This window comes from Sinohyriopsis cumingii, chromosome 15 (assembly GCF_028554795.1).
Source record: "Sinohyriopsis cumingii isolate HCF-2022 chromosome 15, ASM2855479v2, whole genome shotgun sequence".
Taxonomy (NCBI): domain Eukaryota; kingdom Metazoa; phylum Mollusca; class Bivalvia; order Unionida; family Unionidae; genus Sinohyriopsis; species Sinohyriopsis cumingii.
The window spans coordinates 63,691,955-63,712,916 of record NC_142975.1 but is presented as its reverse complement, the minus strand read 5'-3'; the positions used below and the strand labels follow the sequence as shown (position 1 = coordinate 63,712,916).

The following is a 20,962-nucleotide window of genomic DNA, read 5'->3' as shown; positions in this document are numbered from 1 at the left end:
CGTTACTGGATGGATAGTCGTCAAACAATGAGACATAGTGTGTCGATGACGTTAAAATACTAGATTTTAATATTTTGCCTTTTAAATTATTACTACCACTTGGTTTTGAGAAATCGCACCTGTTAACTAACTTTACGCAAATATTTAAGCCACTATTCGGGACACAGTTAATCTAGTTCACAATAAAACTGTCCCAAACCGTTTTATTGTCTGACTCACAAACGACTGCTTTAATATATACTACTTGATGAAGAAAGTGCATATTTGATGCAGAAATTGATATCAAACACCCAAGAGTATATGATCATAAACAGCTTCTCCTGTCGTGATAATCACAGCCTGAACTTGCGCGTGGAAGCGAATACATGGATATTTATCCCATTTCACGTGGTAACAGAGGAACTTGGATGAAGAAGGATGATATTTAGCTATTGGTTAGAAACAGCAAGCTGGAAACATCACAAACAAATTAAAAAATAGGAACGCCCCCAAGACCCTCACGTGGAAAATATGTACACAAAATACACGTTTGTGTTTGAAATATAGACCTTGTGATTAAATATAAATTTGAAAATAACCGACAGACGCTTTGCGCAAGAGTTTATATATGTGCTTTTGTGAACCTTTTTCTATTTATTACGTTAATGCCACAGTTTTATAGGACAATATTTTATCATTTGCAAAATAAAAAAGGAAGAAAAGTCAGTTGGTTCGCGGATGTTTAAGGTGTATGCCTGTTTTGTCCTTATCTCTAGCAGACGTAACTAATGTGAAAAGAATCCGTTTAGAGTTGTAATGCTTTCCTTATCTAGGTGATTTCTAAGATAGTGATATGACTAATTTTATGTTAGGACGAAAACGCGTATTCTTACTCAAATGAATTTCACTTGGACAGTAAATGGAAGAGTATGCTTGTAACACATTTGTTATCTTGCTACTATTCATAATATATTCTATATACATCATATATTGCAGAATGAATCCATATCGGCTGAGTTATTTCACGTATATTTCAAATGGTGATGCTAGTGTAACAAATTATATGATTTCCTCAATCGGTCTATTTAAATAATGTTTTGATTGTATGAATGAATATGTGAATTTCCCGATCATATATGAGTTCACTTTTCCAATTTGTCAACATTATAGCTCCTGTATACTCTTAGTAATGTATACCGATCAAATCATTACCATATTCAGCTAAAAGGAAAATTAGAAGAACGACTGAATGAATGAATTCTAAAGTGAGACAGTCTAATTTCCTAATTAAGCATACTCGTTGTTTCTGTATCTGCTTGCACTGATGAAGCTGTCCAATTTGTCTCTGATATGTACCGAAAGCCATCGTGTTTTATGTTAGAGCAGTATTATAAAGCACAATATTTTCAGGATGGTTTCTATTTTCTGTAGACACACGGAATTATTATATGCTCATTTTCTCCCCCATTAACTTTACATTGTCAGAATCGTGCAGTATTACCCGATATTGAACCCGCGCGACAATACACATATAGCATTCATATGCATAAAGGAACTGCTTTCTATTGTAAACAAACAATGGATGCATACGCCAGCACTTCTGATTTGTGTATAAATCATGTACACTCGCGTAAGGGGCTCTTTACGTTGTGGTTGTTTAAATTTGTTTCTGAATGAACTAAAACAGATGTTTCGTGGACTGCCACATACCAGCTGCTTTGGCACATTCCGCGTTGATACAATGTTTCGGATTTAGGCTAGCTACAGTATACAACAGACGCAAGAATTGGTCCTTACAAATAACATACAAGTGACAAGTCATATACTCTCTTCTTTAGCTGGTGATAAGAATGGCAAAATAAAATTTACTTACAGTTTTGTATCCTGAATTTCCTCAAAATGTATTTTCTTAATTCTGCAAATCCAAATTACATGAGCCATGTCATAGGTTCTCAATCTTGATTACGTATTTCGAAATTGTACTGTAATTTCGATGATAATTGCAATTACATCCTCCTTACTGCACTCAAAATGAAAAAAACATTAAATTCCATAGCGTCCTTTTGATAATTGCAAATGAAAGACTTCAAATATTTTCCACATTATGATTTCAAACATTCAATGACAGAAACAGAAACACATTTGCAGATGTCAACAGGCTTCTCCTTAGCGTCCTCAATCTCATGTATTTCATGTGGAATTGTCGCATACAAATCCAGTCCATAATCACGAAATTTCCTAGAATCGAGAATAATACCAAAGTCTATTCACTCGAGATCAAATCGAAAAGTTCTTGCAATGCACATTCATGCACAATATGACTCCAAATTTCAATTTTAACTAGACGCACCATTTTCTTTCCAAAGTTATGTCGAGCGTGCGGCTAAGTTCAAATTTATCTGGGCGGAGTTATGTGCGCAGTAATAATGATAATTTGTGCAATGATGAATATGAGCTTGTGTATTTAGCTTGGAATACGGCATACATTCATTTACGTTGTTTCTTGTAGAATAAAAAATGAGCATATAATAAAAAGGTTAATGCATTTGTATGTGAAAATATGAACTCGTTTTGTCAGAAGGTCGTACATTATTCCATCCAAATAGCTCGTTCATATTTTCCCATACAAATGCAGGAACCTATAAATATTGCACAAGTGATAGTTTCGTCATGAGTGGTCCATAATTTAATTACACAGAAATTTCCGCATAATGATATCCTTGATAATCAATGAACATGTTATGAGACAACAGTCATATAGAAGACAAATATCATTTCATTTTACAGATATTAGAAATATATTAGTACCAGTGATTTTAGCCGAGCCCATATATGTGACGACATCTTTAATCCCTTGGATAAAACCTATTTTATTGGGTTGTTGTTTAAAAGGGACCAATTATATTTTTAACTATAATATTAACATCATTGAAAACGATACATTTATAACACCATGTTTTGTCTACCCATATGTAGTACGAGAGATATCAGACAGTATTCTTATCTCATCTTGCTTCATATTATATAGTATGACTGAATGGTGTTTGCTCTTATTTTCATATATAAGTATTATACTGTGTTCAGTGTGTGATATGACGTTAGGCATGGTCCTTTTCTGATTTTTCAAAAATAGCATTTATACGATCAAGTATGAGAAAGTCAAGAAACCGTTTTGAGCATATTAGGGTTCATGTCACTGCAATCAAATCAAAACATGCTGCAGTAACATTACTGTCAGAGCTTCTACTTCTAACCAAGTTACTGAGTTTAACTTTCTCTGACTTTTGCCACACAACAATTTAGGAGGGTACCGACATAATGCAATGAATTGCAAACGAATAATTTCTGTGTTATACACAACATTAGAAGGAGGAAGAATCAACTTCAGTCGAACAACAACATAAGACGATGACGCAAGAAACGAAAACGATGACTCTCAGCAGTCAATAATGTGTAATTAGTGTAACAGTGGATCTCTTACATCAGTTTCGGACCGAACATAAAGAAATAAGAGCGTTATATCGAACCTACCTGTGAAAACCAAAGAACAAGAGACATATACTTTCTACAATATCTATAACATCAAAAGCAACAACAGCAAGAACAGCAGCAAGGACAATGATGCCAAGATTGTTTGACTCGTACTAAGACATTCAAAGAAATCACTTCGAGCTATTAATAGAAAATCTTTTGACGTTGTTAAACTGGCAATTTCATGACAACCAAAATTGCTCATAAAATTGATGTTATCCTTGTATTGCCCAATCAAACCAAACAAAGAAAGTACGTGTGCGTCTGAAGAAAATCTAACATTATTTTTATACAAATAGTATGCTTGTATATAAACTCTTTTCGGGGGAAGTGATTTATAACCGAAACATGCTATTGACTTCCAAAGGAGGCCCTATTGTCATCCGCAATGTTCCGTTCCCACGGTGAAACATCTTTTCATGACTAGTTTTAATTTTCCATTTGGGTTATAATGGTACAGTAACCTGTAATAATGTTTTTCCAAACTATTTTCATAACATGTAATCCATAAGGCGTCTATGCCGCTCTTTTTAGCTACTCCTGGAGTGCTCTCTCTCTCTCTCTCTCTCTCTCTCTCTGAATGCAACAAGAAGAAAAGTCCTGAAATATCAGAGTGAATTTTTGAGGCCAGTTTTCATGATATCAACAAAATTTACTATCTTCTCACAAACCACACTAGCGGCACAAAACCATAAAATATCGTACACACCCTAATCGGTATAAGACACTAATAAAATCGCTATTGTACGCCCCTGAAACCCTCCTCACTGATTGCTAGAACAACAAATGTTTATCAGGGAAATGTATGAAGCATCAGCCAGACGAAACTTGACCTAGTAGTCGTATGTCACGTATCTAGGCTAACTTATTTAGCCCATAACGCTTTCTTGTTAAGTATAATTAAACTAAATTGAACGAATCGCCCGAGGTGATTACGTCTGATACACGTGTGCATCAGAACGGTACATCAGTACCCGGACCCAATATTTGTATGACATTGTTATTAGCTGAGTATGAAAGAAAGCGAAACATGATGTCATCAGACACGTGGCAAAGCACACAAATAGCGATCGGAAACTTCAGTATAAATACAAGCACCTTAACCTTATCTAGCAAAATACTACCGAACGCTGATGATGGCATTATGTCGTATCTCGTTCCATATATTGGCGTTGTTCCTGCTATTAGTAGCACATGAACAAACGGCCGCTGTAGCCACTTGTCCACATGAAGATGCATCTCTTAAATTATGGTCAGATCCGACAACGTGGTCTTCAGGAAAGGTAATGTTGTCTTTTCTATTTTTCTTTTTGTTATTTGATTGCATTTTTAACATCGTTTAATCCAAATGCCTTTAAACGGTGTAAATAAAGTCTTAAAACATCAAAATATGTGTTTTATTGGACAATTAATTATCAGAAACATTTTATTCCTATGATCATTTACAATTCCAAACATGTCTGCGTTCACAGTATTACATTTAATCGACTATGGTGGTTGTATTGTTGTTTCAATTTGGTTATATATGCAGCGAGCATAGGTGTTATCTAACAAAATGCGGTAGCTATCGACCCCGAAGGGGAGGCAGATTTAGAATCCATTTTGTTTGCTTTGGTTGGTTATTGGTTTACATATTTTAAATATGAAGAAGAGAATTTATAATTTTTGTGCAAAGAGCAGGGATACCACTACCACCACCACCACTAGTATGTCTTCAACACCATTATTCTTCAATGACCGTACCACTTTTATTGGCTACAAACAGTTATGTTCGCTATAATGCATACATACATTCAATAAAGGCAGTTTGGTAAGGAGATTTCAGATAGGTATTCAAACGTAATAAGTGGCGAACCCGTTTACATCTATAAGAGATGGCAAGATTGATAAAATCGACGGGAAATGGAAAACAAAAATAAAACAAAATCAGAAACCTTACTCACAAGAGGCTTCAGATATTAAGAAATAGATGTGAACATCATTGCAACATCTGAACATAGATGGTATACGTTATTACGAAAAGAACACGATATTATGAATGAGATGATGATGACGACGACGACGATGAGAATAATGATGATGGTTGTAGCAATGTGTGAAAACTATCAGAAATCTACCTGAAAACAAGATCAATAGAAACAAGTTTTTTTTTCACATTTTCACATTTACCAGTCTGCAATTAATTTTAAAATAAGACAGATAGATTGAAGGATCTGACTAACTATTCGCAAACCGAATGATTATTAACATTTACGTACTTTGCCAATTTCTTTATACCATATAACAATTGTATTCAAGTTATTTTTATGTGCTAACTTTGTAGTAAGATACCTGACTCGATATAACGTTTGATAGCGGGATCCTATTTTGTAGTCTGAAGTCACATCTGTGTATAAATCTGTATTAGACGTATGAAATATTTCGGTTGTGTCTTTTCTCGCATGCTAAGGGAAATCTGTAACACTTAGGGTGGCTGCCCTACATTATTAATACTAGGCGTTAGTTTTCATTGCAGCTAAAGGTAATTATTAGGTGTTGCCAGGAGATATTTTCTTAGCGTATTGCAAAATGGAAATTGTATATGCTTAGCACCCATCAGAGCTGCCGAGCAAGTGAGACTAAGCCTGTTATTTAATCACTTGATATTGTGACCTCGCCATTGTGAAATATTTCAATGTTCATGCAGACTTTCCTTTCTGAAGAGATCGTGACTATTTAGTCTTGAACACTAATAACAAGAGAGGTAAGTAGTAATACCCTTCGAACAAGTGGACTTCTATGTTAAATTTGGGTGGGGTTGTACCCTACGGACAATGGGAATTTAACATTCTTGCCACCGTGACGTCATCATTCCTATTGTCCCTATACAAACCCACTATTTTTGATGCCAGACAGTCCCAACATTTTTGACCCTAGACAGTCCCAATCCATTGTCCCTATACATCCAATGTTAAAATTCCTCATGTTAAATTCCCATTGTAGGTAGGGTACAACCACGTAAATTTAACATAGAAGTCCCTTTGTCCGTAGGGTATCACCTATTACTACTTATGTAGAAAATAAAGAAACAAGAATGCCATGAGCAAATGAAATTTACAAAACGGATCGATATATTTCTATCCTTCGTGAGCCTGGGGTATATCAAGCGAACATCGGACATATTGTGATAATTTTCCATTGTTGACCGGTGTAATCATCTCATCAATGTATAATATCGTTTTTAATTATCTAGGTATTATGGATCTGCTACTGATGTCATCCAATATATATATATATATATATATATATATATATATATATATATATATATATATATATATATATATATATATATATATATATCTGTCTCCTATAGCATATATGCTTTCCAACATATTATTATTATTATTATTATTATTATTATTATTATTATTATTATTATTATTATTATCATTATTATTATTATTATTATTATTATTATTATTCAGCCAGCTGTTGGCGCCAATGTGACAATCGATACGGGCATACTCCTAGATGAATCAACCCTTACCCTGACAGGCATTGTAGTGATCTCTAGTGGGAAGCTCGTATTCAGTCCTAACGTGGATATCACGCTAACAGTAAACTTTATAGAGATATCAGGAGAGGTCATCATTGGAAGTGAATCTTGTCTTCATCAAGGAAACGTTCATGTAACACTTGCCGGTAAGAACTGAATTTCCCAACATGTCATCGATTCATTTAATTGTTCTGCGTGTTATTCATATCTAAGATATTACTGCATATTACGTCTAAATAATAAATACTAGATTAGATGCAAAAGAGTTGAAGAAGCATGGCGAAATAAATTGATGAGATAGACAAAATAGAATAGTGTGATCTAATCTTTGACGCAAACGTATAGAAACTTTCAAATGCTAATTATGTACGTAATAGGTTCAAGCGTCAAAGTCTCATCGTATATTACTTTTACGACTAACAGACTAATGGCTGTTTATGAAAATAAGTTAATGGCAATATATCTACCATAGTTTTTGTATGATAGGTTGCATTTCACGTAACTGCGTATTAGTGTGATGTTAGAAGAGATGTTGGGGGAGAATAAACAGGAAATAATGCAAGTGCAAGAGATGAGTAGATGAACTTATATCGGACAGGATATAGAGGACCGATAACAACAATGACGAATAACAATGACGAATATCGATTCATTTACCCATTTACCCATTTTTCTGTGTTTTTTGACAGGAAAGCGCGGTGATTTCCCAGAAATCGGAAAGTCAATTTTAGTGAAGAGCGGTGGTACACTGGAGGTTCATGGCAAGAGAAAGTTGTCCTGGACTAAACTGGATGGAACTCTACAGAAGCTCTCCAAATCAAACGGAATTCTTTATGATCATAGCGTATGTGTACAATTGAAAATATCCAGTAGATGTTTCTTCAATGTCTTGTAGCATTCTTGTCCATTCGCGATTTAAGCGTTCTTCCGAATGGCAACCTTGTAACCAAACTGTCTTCAACACCGTCTGAGAGAGGGTGATCTTATTTGGTTTTTCATTACTGCAAAATTAGTATATTATGATTCTATTCCGTATACAGCCCTGATATGAAGTAGATTAGATTAGTCTGACCTTGTTATGGGTAATTTGGAAACGCAATTTTATTCTACACCCTGTTTAACCAATTGAGGTCGGACGATCATATTTGGTCTTTTGTTTCGCAAAGATTGTGCATGACAAAGACCTTTTCTCAATGATAGATACAAGCCAGTGTTGGGGTCAAAGTCAAACCACTAATAGACCTATATCTGCTATTGGCTCTACCAGAATATTGTTTTTATCGTAACTTATCTTTGGGTGCATGTACAGATGCATTTCTGGTCAGTTTTGATAGAATAATCGGAAAACGGGAAAGAAATTATTCTTCCCAGTGCCGAATATAACTGACATCAGAGTCTTATTTACCTATATTCTTTCACAATCAAAGCGTTTAGTATCATGCTAATTATTAGAATTATTTATTGTCTTCCTCCAAGGAATATTCCTAACTGGTAAATTAGTTTTTTCTGAAGTGCATTTAACGTGCATATGTTTATTCCTTGACTGATGCTCAACAATCTATAAATCAAAGTAGAATATAAATATATTTAACAGTTTACTTATTTAGCCATCTCTACGTTTCCATCCATCTAGCTTGATCTTTACGATTAATTTTGTTATGTGTTTGTATTTCATCCCATCTATTTTTCACTGATTCGACAAAGAAATCTAGCTGTTCTGCTAAGCTTATTTGTCTTATCTCAGTTTTGTTATCTCAGTCCGGTCGTCTCGGTCATGGTGTTCATGCAATAGGAAATTCTTTTACAATGAAGATACCTTTGCTGTTTTCTGTTGTGCCTTACGGAGTTGTTATAAAATCTAACAACATCAACACCTACAACAACCGAAAACAACGAATACATATCATAACGAAATTCACTAATAAAGCAATTGAAGGTATCTGCAACTCTAATAACACAAAACCAAACCATTTTGAGACACGCACACACACATACACACACGACGTTGAGCTTTTTGATATAGTTCGAGGCACACAGGCTATACACATCGCTGGCTACAGAAATCCATACTCTCTGCAAAGCCGGCACAAAATCATCAATGTATTATGTCATGCTGGTTTTCTCAACTTTGTCCAACAACAACACTCCACACCAGATGACTCAGACACAGTAAAGCAATTTCGAATGACAACATCTGCACCTACCAACCAGACTGATAATTCATCAGGTCCCACGCTATTCCACAAGTAGATTTCCTTGTAGTATGTCATTGCAATAGCGATTGCTACATCTTTGCTATTTCCATGAAAGAAAATATAAATTTCCCAGAAAGTCATGAATTTGAAATCTCCTCAGCTACTACACACTTGATTAAAACTGTATCCAGTAGGCCTCTTGTAATGCAAAGTATGGTGCCATTTTCTGCCATAGTACGTGTTCCAAATTGGCACTGTTGAAAGTTACATATTATCCATTTAAAATATTAATTATGTATAGTTATTCTAGTATGGCATACATCGATTCAATGTATTAATACAGTAATAATCTCAAATGTTTTTATGTTTCTATTTTCTCATGCGTAGAATATATGTACTTTTTGTCGACAGGTCTTCTAATTGATCTCATTAACATATTCATATTAATGTGCGGTATTGATATAGCTATAGCACGTTTCTCCAAACCGCTTGTTGTGTAATACTTCCAACACATAACAATTATGACTTTTTTCTTGATGTTGTTGCTGTTACGAGGAACGGCATATACAACTAGACTACACTTAGAAAATTATTCATATTTTCATAAATAGTATAAAACTTGATGACCTTTACATAACGTGAGAGGCTATACTATTAGCTCATTGATAATATGCGTGTTGCATTTGCTAGCTATATTGCAAGCATGCCGGGTACCATTAATTTAATTGAAAAAAGATGAGTGAGGAACACTATCTATGTCGGTGTTTGAACTAAGACAAGAAAATCCAGTCACGGGGTTACATTAGTTATCTCTCCGCGTGGCATAGCCTCGTGGGAGACAGAAATATAACCCTTTGACTGGGATTTCCTTGTCTCTGTTCAAACACCAACATAAATTCTATAAATATATATTAATCCATCCTTACATTCTCATTCAGGTGGATGGACCCAACGATCCTGACAGTTGGATGGACGCCCTTGTAGCATACGTCTTCGAAATCAATACCCTAAATCAGCCTGTGAAAAAGAAATTTGAAGTGTTTGGGTTTTACTCTTCGAATGAACTTAAAAAGCGGGATACTTTACGAAAAATGATTACAGGTACGCTTGAGCAATATCTGTCGACGTCAAGCTTTGCAAACAATTTTTTTCTTCTAATTTTAGGTTATAAAGAATTTAAATTAAATATGTAAAATCAAAAGGAGTATCCTTATTTGATTAAGTATAGAATTGTGCTTATTCATTTCATCCTTGGGTACATGAAATCCTTGTTTTAATACAGAATAGATAGAGCCTCCGATTATCTTGAGTGAAACTAAATCTGAACGATGACGTTATTATTATATGTGTGTGTTTCTCTTTTCACAGAATTAGCAAACAACGAGGTGCTTTTGTTCTCGCTGAGAAAGAATTTGATCTTGACCAATGATTTAACCGAAATCTACAACGCATTTGAAACTTTAGTTTTTGGAAGTGTGACAGGCACAAGCAAGCTGAGGACAGTCAGCAACAACATGAATGCATACGCAGCCTTGGTGTATAAAAGTAAAATTTCACATTTTAAAATAAACGTAATTTGTAATAAATCGAGCCATCCTCCATGCAGAAATGAAATGTTTGTAGCCAAATTCAATTTCATTAGTGAATTATTATTAGTTTCACGACTCCCAGGCATTCTTAAATTTGATACAAATCCCAATACTACAAAAAATTCCAAACAAGTCCTTTGAATTTGCATTCATATAACGTGTTCAGGAACATTTCCAAATACCAAACAGCAACTTAAATTATGAATTGGAAAAATACGCGCACTTTTTTATAATTCATTGCTCCTAAGGAATGAGCAAAGTTTATCAGTGATTGTTTTACTTAATACAATAGAGAAATGTATTAAATGGTTTATATGTGTCATTTATCTTCTCTATACATGATCCTAATAATATTATCTCCTTGCAAATGACCATTTTGATTCATTCTGCTTTGCTGTTTGCATGTCTGTGTATGTATGTATGTATGTATGTATGTATGTATGTATGTATTTGTGTGTGTGTGTGTGTGTGTGTGTGTGTGTGCAAGCGTGCGTGCGTGCGTGCATGTATGTATGCGTGCCAGACCATAAACATTTTATACTATTGCAGCTTCCACTGGTGTAGTGGTGAAAGAGACAATCACTCCTCCATCCAGCTCAGGAAGTCTTGCCTCCGCTGAATTGACTCTTTGGGACAAAGGGCTGAAGTTTCTTGTGGAGAGCTTGACTGACACTGACGAATCCTGGAAAGCCAAACAGAATTTTTTCATCTTTACTACTTTTGCCGCCTATCCCATAATAACTCTCATCGATTATGTGACCACATGGAATATTGGTAATAATCAATTTGTTTGTTAGGACATGCATACATGGACTCAAAACCACTCTAAAATTTAAATAAACCAGACATCAACAGCAAGCTCCTTAGCAGCATAGAGCTGTAATAAACCATTAGTTATCAATAGTTTTACCTAGCTCAGCTCAGTAAGTATTAGGACGTAGAAATAATCATAGAAGTTCTAATAGAAGGACATCATGCTTAGTTCAAAGGTAAGATGTGCCATAAGATTTAAGGTAAATGGATGCTAAGTGAATATAAAGAAAGAATTTGTAGAATTCCTCTTTGCATATTGATATGATGGCATACACAATCTATTAGCCTGTCTGGAGGAATAATAATAATAATAATAATGAATGAGCGTGTACTTTAGATCTCATCCCATCTTATTAAAGGGGACAAGGTCGTTATTTCCTCCACTGATTATGATTGGAACCAGGCGGAAGAGGGGACAATAATAGAATGTTCTTCATGTAGCAACAAGCAAGTCAGGATAGACTGTAAGTAAACCTTTACGCTTTTGATAATTATAAACAATATCATCGTGCACTGTACATAATTGTAAATAGTTGCAATAGAAATCTAACTAGCAATTGACAAGGTAGAGATACACGTTGTTTTGTGTTGTGTTTTTTTGTGTTCTATAATACACCTTTAAAGGTAATAAACGTACGAAAATACATTGGACACGATGTTTATCTCTGACTGAAGTATTACTCACACCTTTATAGACGGTGTTAGTGTCTATCACTGTTTAAAAATATTATTTAAGGAAAACAACTGCGCGCCAATGCCGAACAGCTTTAATAAGAAAAAAGTGATACACTTTCAGTGCATGTCAACACTTTCGTCTTCATAGTTTTGCATTTTGTAGTAAGCAGGGTGGATACTAGGTCTGTACAAAAATAGGAGACAGTGGTGGTGCTCGTGCGGAATCTTCTACATACATTATTAAATGGTTGATTTCTTCGCATTACCAGTACCACCCCGTTACACTCACTGGGGCGGGGTAGAAGATGGAGTAGTAGACATGAGAGCAGAGGTGGCGCTGTTGAGCAGAAACATTATTTTTGAGGGCAAAATGGAGGCTAGTTGTTACGTCAATGATGCCAATAGTCCAGGAAAGTGCAGCAACTTCAACTATGACACGTTTGGGGGACACATCAAGGTACAAGCCGAATTTATATCATATACAATTTCAGCATATGTACATAATACTTGTCAATAAATGTGATACATTCAGCTTATTGCCAGGAATTAACGCTAGATTCATTTTGACCATAAAATGTGGCCTTGTACATATTTACCATAAACATATATGTCATTAACAATATATTCTTCCTTGACATTACGTCATTAATGCATCCATAATCATGCATTTTCCTCGTAGAAGGTGGAATTCTGCTGCTATATATAGTTTAGACATATACATGCATGTACTTTGGTTTCATTTCAGTTTTTATACGGTTTTAAGAATGGGAGAGTAGAAGGAACTGAACTGTATCACATGGGACAACAGACCGATTTGGGTATGCGTGCTTAAAGCCGTGTTTGTTCACAATAAATACATGATTAAGGAAAATATTATCATTATCTCTCTGATCAATCTATCATACTGCTTTTGTAATAGCATGTTTTAAGGAACTAAGAAATTATTCTTAACTTTACACCGGCTATGATTATATCCGTACATTTAACGAAGTTTTCAAGAATGCGTTTCTTGTCTTTTTTCCCAATAGCCATATAGGATTACTTGTGATGTCTATGGCTTTTGTCGAAAATTTAAAACAAAAAGACAAAATACAAATAATAGCAATGCATTAAAGTTCAGAAAATCATACATGAATCTTCTGCATGTAATTTCCACAAGATATGTCAGAGAGGATTCCTTAAAACATCATCATTAAATTTACCAATTGCATTTGTAATATTCTGAGTTGCGCTTTTCTTTATTCTGTCTTTCTTCTAGCTTTAGTTAACTCGATGCTTTTATTGATTATACTAGTGATGAGACGTTTGTTTTGTATGAGCATTGAGACGGTCAAGCCATAAAATTACTGACATAAATTGGATCAAGACATGTGACTGATATACATTTAAATATTTTAATTCGCGTTCCTTCCAGGTTCATATCCCGTTCACTTCCATATGTGCAAAGACACGAGAAATTACACCAACAGACCTTACGTCAAGGAGAACAGTATACACCATACCTTTGCTAGATGTGTAACTATCCATGGAACTCACGGTGTATTGGTAAGAGATCTCATTTTGTCAAATAAAAGTGAAACTTCTTTATATGTCATATTTATTACTTCCAAAATATTAGATGGGTATTTCCCTCACACCGTAATCGTTTAGACTCTACAATTTCTAGACGTCACAATTCTCATGCTAACCCCTTGAATACCAAAACTTGCGAATATGTTATTTACAAGACCTTTTGGGATAACAGGAACATTATTTTAGCTATTATCTGTAATTACTTAGAATCATATTGTTTCTCAGCTTTGTTTAAATGGTCGTCGAAATCATGCTTCTTAGCAACAATGTCACTTTAAAATTGAAAATTAGACTGAATAACTGGATCAAAATTTCAACAACGCAAATTTTAAAGTCATGTCCAATCGTTTGATTTCGGAAATTGTAAGTTACGCCTAAAAATCAGTTAGATATATTGCTCAGTTCTAGCTGTTCTTGTGACTTAGATCTGACTTTCCGCCTAAGCAGATTCAAATGTCACTAAATTTAGTCTTAAAGTTTAGTCTGTTTGTGGAGTTCAGAATGTTTGGTTCATTTGAGATCAAACTTATATTTCTTCTGATCAAACTTACATTTCTTCTGATTAAACTTAAATTTATTCTGATCAGACTTAAATGTCTTCTGATCAGACTTATATTTCGTCAAAATAAGTCTTAAATTTTGTCCAGACTCAAAATTTAGTAAATGTCTAAAATTTAAGCCAGTTTTAAACTTCGGCGTAAATGCGTAAATATTTGTTTAAACCTCTATTTATGTTCTGTAGGTGAAATCTGTGACAGGTTCAGGATTCTAAAATTCAGGTTTAGACTCGGTTATGTGTTGATTGATCTTATCCAGTCCAGGACTTGTATTGGTAAAAGCATCATGTTTGTACAGAACGCTCATTGCATGTAGAAATGAACCCGTTTCAGTCTAAAACAAAATTCCACTCGTAAAAGACTGTTCCGTTGTTTTTAGCGGACCCGCCCTCCATGCAAATGACAGAAAACTTTCCAACACAAACCTTCACTTTTTGAGTATATGGTGACAGTATCAGGACATTTGTATTGTATATATATCACGATACCAATTTTATACGCGAATATTAAGTAGTTAGGTCTCATTGATGGAAATAAAAACTAATTTGTGCATTTGAATTTTTGAAAGATAGTCAGATTACTGTGCAACTTGCAAAGTCTCCATTTTGATTATGCAAACAATAACCTAGATTTTAGTTTTTATGCGAACTGATCCATCGGTAGTACTTTGGAATTATTAAATAAATTATCACATCGCAAATAGTTCATCTTATAGCTATCTATTAATTAATAAAGGAACTGAGTAGGCAGATCAAACCTTTGCTTCCAGAGACGATCACATTAAAATGTGTACTATATACAGTATAAATAAAATTTATTTACAACTAAATGGCTAAAAGCAAAACTCCTGTTTTAACTATAATTTGTGGCGTTTCCCTTGGGTCTTCTGGATATTCAATGATTTGGTACCCTGGTAACAAACCCGACTCCTGCGAAACATCTCATATTGCTAATTAATTTGTGTCACACAAACGGAAATGGTTCCGTTGAAACAAATCGAACAACTGCTGGGTTTTTGCATTGATAGCATGCCTGAATTGAATTGCGCGTCAGTTCGTGTGATATGATGTAAAGTTTGTTATCTTAAAATAGAACTGAATTAGGAGTTGATTTATAGACGATCGATAATATAAAGCGAAATGGACCGAATGTTACCTTATGTGTTGGTGATTTCAAAGTATTCAAAGCGTCAAAAACTTCGTTAAAGAAGAGAACATTTATACCCATTGAACAAAAGATCAAATGACCCATTATCATACATACTATCAAATGGCAGAGATGAAATCCCAGCAAATTGCCGGTAAATTCTCACATTTTCATGGGGGAAAAATCCATTGTGAATTCCGCTTCACACGGCATGATTTCTAACGTCCCTAAAATGTTCGTTATATTAGTTTTATGTACCATGGCCGCTCTTTATGACATCTACATTGGTATTTTAACTTTTGTTATATAAACGTATTTATTCATAATATGCTATACATCTTATTTCAATCGCTAAAGCCTCTCAAAATAAAATGCTTCCTCTGTGAAGAAATACTTTGGTTAATTTACACGCTGGGCATTTTCCTCCTGTCGTTAATGTCATTTTTAAAATGATCTCTATCAAGTCATGTCACGTTATTCTGCTGCTGACCCTGTCTGTATATAAATATTAATGAGTTATATTAATTATATTATAGGTCAAGGACAATGTTTGCTATCGTTCTCTTGGGCACTCTTACTTTCTGGAGGACGGTGGGGAAAAGTATAATACATTGGATGGGAATTTGGCTCTTGGAACCTTGAAGGCAAAGCTCATCCCATCTGATAGGTAAGTTTATTAGGCTATATTATAATAAACTTGTTATGTCGTAATGAATAACACAAAGTGCATCCTCAGAGTTAAACGTGTAGCTTTAGTTTGGAATCTTCTACTGTGTTACTGAAAAAGGTAGCTTTTGTTTTTAATTTTAAATACATACGCATTGTGAACAAATGTACCAAAATGTTTCAAACATTAATAAAAAAAATTGTGCTAAGTTATCTTATATTCATAAAACTATTGCAACAATTCAGTGAGTTTGTGGTTATCTTTTGCAAATTTTGCATTTGAATTATACAATGATTTGTTAGGATTCTTTTTTCTTTAATTATTTTTCTTTCAGACAAGACATTGAAAATAAAGATACATTTTCTTACATAAATGAACAAATTTCAATTTCTGATCTTTTTGTAGTGACCCTACATCCTACTGGATGACCAATCCTCTGAATTACCTAAAAAACAATGCTGGTGCTGGTGGCGAGGTATGTTGTTTTGTCCACGTGTTTAGCACGAATTTCATTCTTTTGAATACAGTTTGTAAAATCAGGAGCAACTCATTTTATGAAAAGAAAGTTCATCCTACAACGCACACAACTGATTAGTTAACTTACAAAATGGTTAAAATCATACAAACGTAGCTTTACAAAAATGTTCAAGTTGCTTCCTGCAAGAAGGCCGGTTTTTATTCCTAACCTAAACCAAGATGATTCGATTATTTTGGGTGTTTTAAGTCTTATTGGTCTAATGAATTTTGTGAATACACGTTTTATTTCACCACAATTTTGATAAGCATGATTTTCATCAATTCAGGGGAAAGGAATTTGGTACATTTATCCAGAGTCACCTCTAGGTCCATCGGCTACGGAAAACTTTATGGCACCAGGGGAAGCTCGCCGCACAGCTATTTCCTTATTCGAAAACAACGTAGTACACGGATATGAATCTGTAAGTACTTTACAAAAACAAAACCTGGATTGTATTATGTTATTTAATAACGAATTCATTTAGTTTAATACCTGAAAAAGACATAAGCATTGAAACATTCAGAATTGCATGCACTTACTCTTTGACAAATACAATGATGGGAGCACCATATTTGTATGTTTTAATTAAAGTAATTAGTTTTTTGGAAAATATGGACGGGAATTGATATAATCGGTAAAGAAGGAAACTGATAAGAATGCATTTTCGGTAACATATGCTTTCTTTATCAGAATCCATTACTCATGAGTCGAGTATGTGACATTTGTTGACAACCCTGGAGAATGTTACATTACTTTGGTAAAGGATTTATCACATGCAGAAGGTAGCACTGTTTAGTGAATTTACTGCTGCTCCGTGTGTTTTGACACATTATAATTTAGTTTTGAACTGTATTCTAACAGTACAAGCATGCTAAATGTTTTATATCTATTTAGGGTTTATTCATCGACAACAAATTAACACCTGATGGACAAATAGACTGCTGCAATGACTATCATCCACTGGAAGATCCAACCAACAGCAGATCACCAGCTAAGAAAGTGAAATTGATTGGTTTAACAGGTAAAGGGGTCAATGACATACAAACGTAAATTCTAAATAGGGAAAGTAGAATAGAGGAAGTGAAACATATATAAATGAGCTGAAATGTTTGTAGTATTACATATATATATATATATATATATATATATATATATATATATATATATATATATATATATATATATATATATAAGAAACTGACCACGAACAGTAGAAAACTAGTATCTAGCTGGCCTATGCGCTTTCGACTCTTAATGAGTCTTTTTCAAAGGCAAATACAAAACATGGACAAAATAATCAAATAAAACAGACAAACCGTTGTCTTTGTAAACTTTACATGACTATGACTTGTTGCGGATGCTGAAATATATTTTATATTGACCTAGAAACCGATGAGCCATAGCGTCATCTGTTATGTAAATTATACCCCGGATATTTCATTGATATCGTTTTATCTATAGATTATTGGGTGACTAATAAGGAAATTTAGAGAATTATGGAAAAGCGAACATGCCGGCTGGATAAAGGTAACTTTAGTTGTGAATGGCTGTCTTTTTCTAGTCTTCTTGGTTTAACTTGGTTTAAATGTTCTAAGGCGGGGTATCCAGTTAGATTCCTTTTCTTTCCTGGTTTCGGAACTCCATTTGGGGTTGTGAGCCATGAAAAAGGAAAGAAAAGGATCCTGTATGTGTTCAAAGTCTTTCAGAATACTAATTATGTGGATGGTATTTTCTTTTCAAAACAATGTTTACACTTACCTATGTCAATGCAGCCTTCATTTCATTTGCTTTTGGATGAAATATACTTGCTGAGATTGCTCCACCTATTACGCTAACGATATCAGAGATAATTGTATTAAAACATATTTTGAGTATTTTCGGAACCTGTGATACGATAGAAATATGAAACCCTTACAAAGAAAGATAATTTGTGTGACTAAACAAATTCAGAAGAATTATTTTACTTGTATCATGCATGACTGGGCAATGACGTGAAAGATGTTTACGGTTGTCTTTTTCTAGCTTACAACAACTGGAACCAGAATGCATGGATTCGTGGTGGCTGGTTTGAAATGTCTAATTCATCGTAAGTGTTCGTCTTCCATTTTGTGTTGCGAAATCATGTGTATATATTATCGTTCCTATATTTTCGCATGTAACAAATATGCCCTTATAATAACTTTTCCCATCTTGATTGTGGGTGCCTTCGAAAGTTGCTCCTGCAAAAACTAAATAAAAGAGTAACCTGCATGCCAGGAGAAATAGATAGATATTGCCTTACATCTCAGGCATGGAAATTAATCTTTGATAAAGAAATCTGACCAGGCGCTCACCGTTATCGATCACAGCCATCTCACATATGTCTGCTTGGATTCGTATCTCGGGTTCGGCCAATGTGTGTATGTGAGAAAGCTTGCCAGTAGCTTCTCGATGGTTCTTTCAGGGGGTTTCCCGGGTTCTTCCTCCCTTATTAATATTGGGCGCCATGTATAGCCTATCTTGCGCTGAAAAATGGCGTTAAACCTTACAACAGCAAAAACCAACAAAAACAAGAATAACAACGAGAACTCCACTCATTTGCACTGAACCACACGTGCAATGTTTTCAGATAGATTTAAATTGCTTATAAAATGGACAAAATGTAATTTACTGTGGCAGATTATGTCAACCCAATCCTACCGCTTTCTCAAGTCACTTATACTTATATTTTCAGACTATGAATGTAAGGTGAAGCTACGAACAAAAGCGTTGGGTGTGAGTGCGTTCGACCGAAGATTTAGTTTAATCTTCTAAACTTCGATTCTGGAGGAAGTTGGCATATAACAAGAAGAACATATTATGTTCCTACGTTAATACCGGAAATAGTTCATCCTTTATACCAAACAAATAGCCTCACGATAACATATCATTATTTTGGTACCACACGATGGAATAAATCCGGCATTAACGTAGGAAAATAAATCTCTATCTCTCTCTCTCTCGTTCATCGTGTTCGTGTAAATCGTTTTACCTTTAATGTATATTTATTTCTTCCTGTTTGTGGTATATCAAGACGAAAAAGAGATTTTATCATTTCACAAATATATCTCTCTGAACATTTTATTTCCAGGCTTCTGGGCGGTCTTAGAGGTTTGACATATACCAGGTGAGACACATACTTTTCTAAAGCTCTTCATTTCTAATTACATTTTTTTGAGAAGCATACAATTATTCGATAATTCACAGGTGATTTATGTGCATGGTTAATAATGACAGAAAGTGTGAGTTCTAAACTGTGAAATGAAAAGCAAATAATTTCCATGACGTATAGCTACATTACAGCATGTGTGACATAAAGACAAAACATTAAGATATTCTTAGGGTTAAAGTCCAGCTGTTTTGAATCACAATGAATAGGGCAACGACCCAGAAAAAAAAGAAGAAATACGGTATGCTGCAATGCTTGTTATTTACTGGAGACTTTGCAAACACCAAATTAATTTTCGTCATATCCTAGACATATCATAAACAACAGGTTATCGATTATATCATGTCAGGAACCATTCACTACGGAAATATTAAAACATCACAATCGCTTCTTGTTTTGGTTTAGATCAAGTCCGAAAGAACAGTTCATAAAAGACAGTGTTTTCATCGGCGAATCCGGCAATATTGGTGAACCAGCTATATTTACTTTCAATGGAAAGACAGTCAAATACCACCGATCAGTACCAACGGATAGGGCTTTGTAAGTGCTTTTAGTTTGTTTGCATCATATTTTTGCTCTGAATAATTGTCAGGAGAAATAATATTTAAGTTCTAAATTGTTAATCACGTATAACTCTCAAAAATCGACATTGATGCAAACGTCGCGCTGTGCGGCACGTTTCGTTGTGAAATCCTTGTACTGTATTGCTGCGTCGATCATTGTGCTATTCAATTATTCAAACTGGTTATACAATGCTCCCCTCTCGTGTTTAGACATACATTATCAGTTATGGCATTGTATTCTGACGATTGTTTCATGGTGCGGCTGAGTATTATTATATAAGAATAGAAAAGTAAGCTTATTAACAGTGTGAAATTGCATTTTCAAAAGTTGTCAATAGAAATGCTGTTAAATTAAGAGAAATTATTCATCTTGAAATAATATACAAAATTCAAGCAACTTGCTGAGATTCATGGCTTCGATACGCTATAACAG

General features: G+C 34.5%; 1 protein-coding gene across 1 annotated transcript in view; it reads left to right on the top strand.

The window, feature by feature from the left end:
• The window catches only part of LOC149781948 (cell surface hyaluronidase-like), a 29,239-nt gene that overhangs the window by 5,494 nt on the left and 2,783 nt on the right, over nt 1–20,962 (top strand). Inside the window, exons 2-12 of the mRNA XM_089935042.1 lie at nt 6,978–7,194; nt 7,738–7,892; nt 10,182–10,344; nt 11,382–11,606; nt 12,590–12,777; nt 13,066–13,138; nt 13,735–13,865; nt 16,132–16,262; nt 16,668–16,737; nt 17,674–17,800; nt 18,802–18,865. Of these exons, the coding sequence (XP_089791168.1) occupies nt 6,978–7,194; nt 7,738–7,892; nt 10,182–10,344; nt 11,382–11,606; nt 12,590–12,777; nt 13,066–13,138; nt 13,735–13,865; nt 16,132–16,262; nt 16,668–16,737; nt 17,674–17,800; nt 18,802–18,865 (1,544 nt within the window). The remainder of the gene's footprint in view (nt 1–6,977; nt 7,195–7,737; nt 7,893–10,181; nt 10,345–11,381; nt 11,607–12,589; nt 12,778–13,065; nt 13,139–13,734; nt 13,866–16,131; nt 16,263–16,667; nt 16,738–17,673; nt 17,801–18,801; nt 18,866–20,962) is intronic.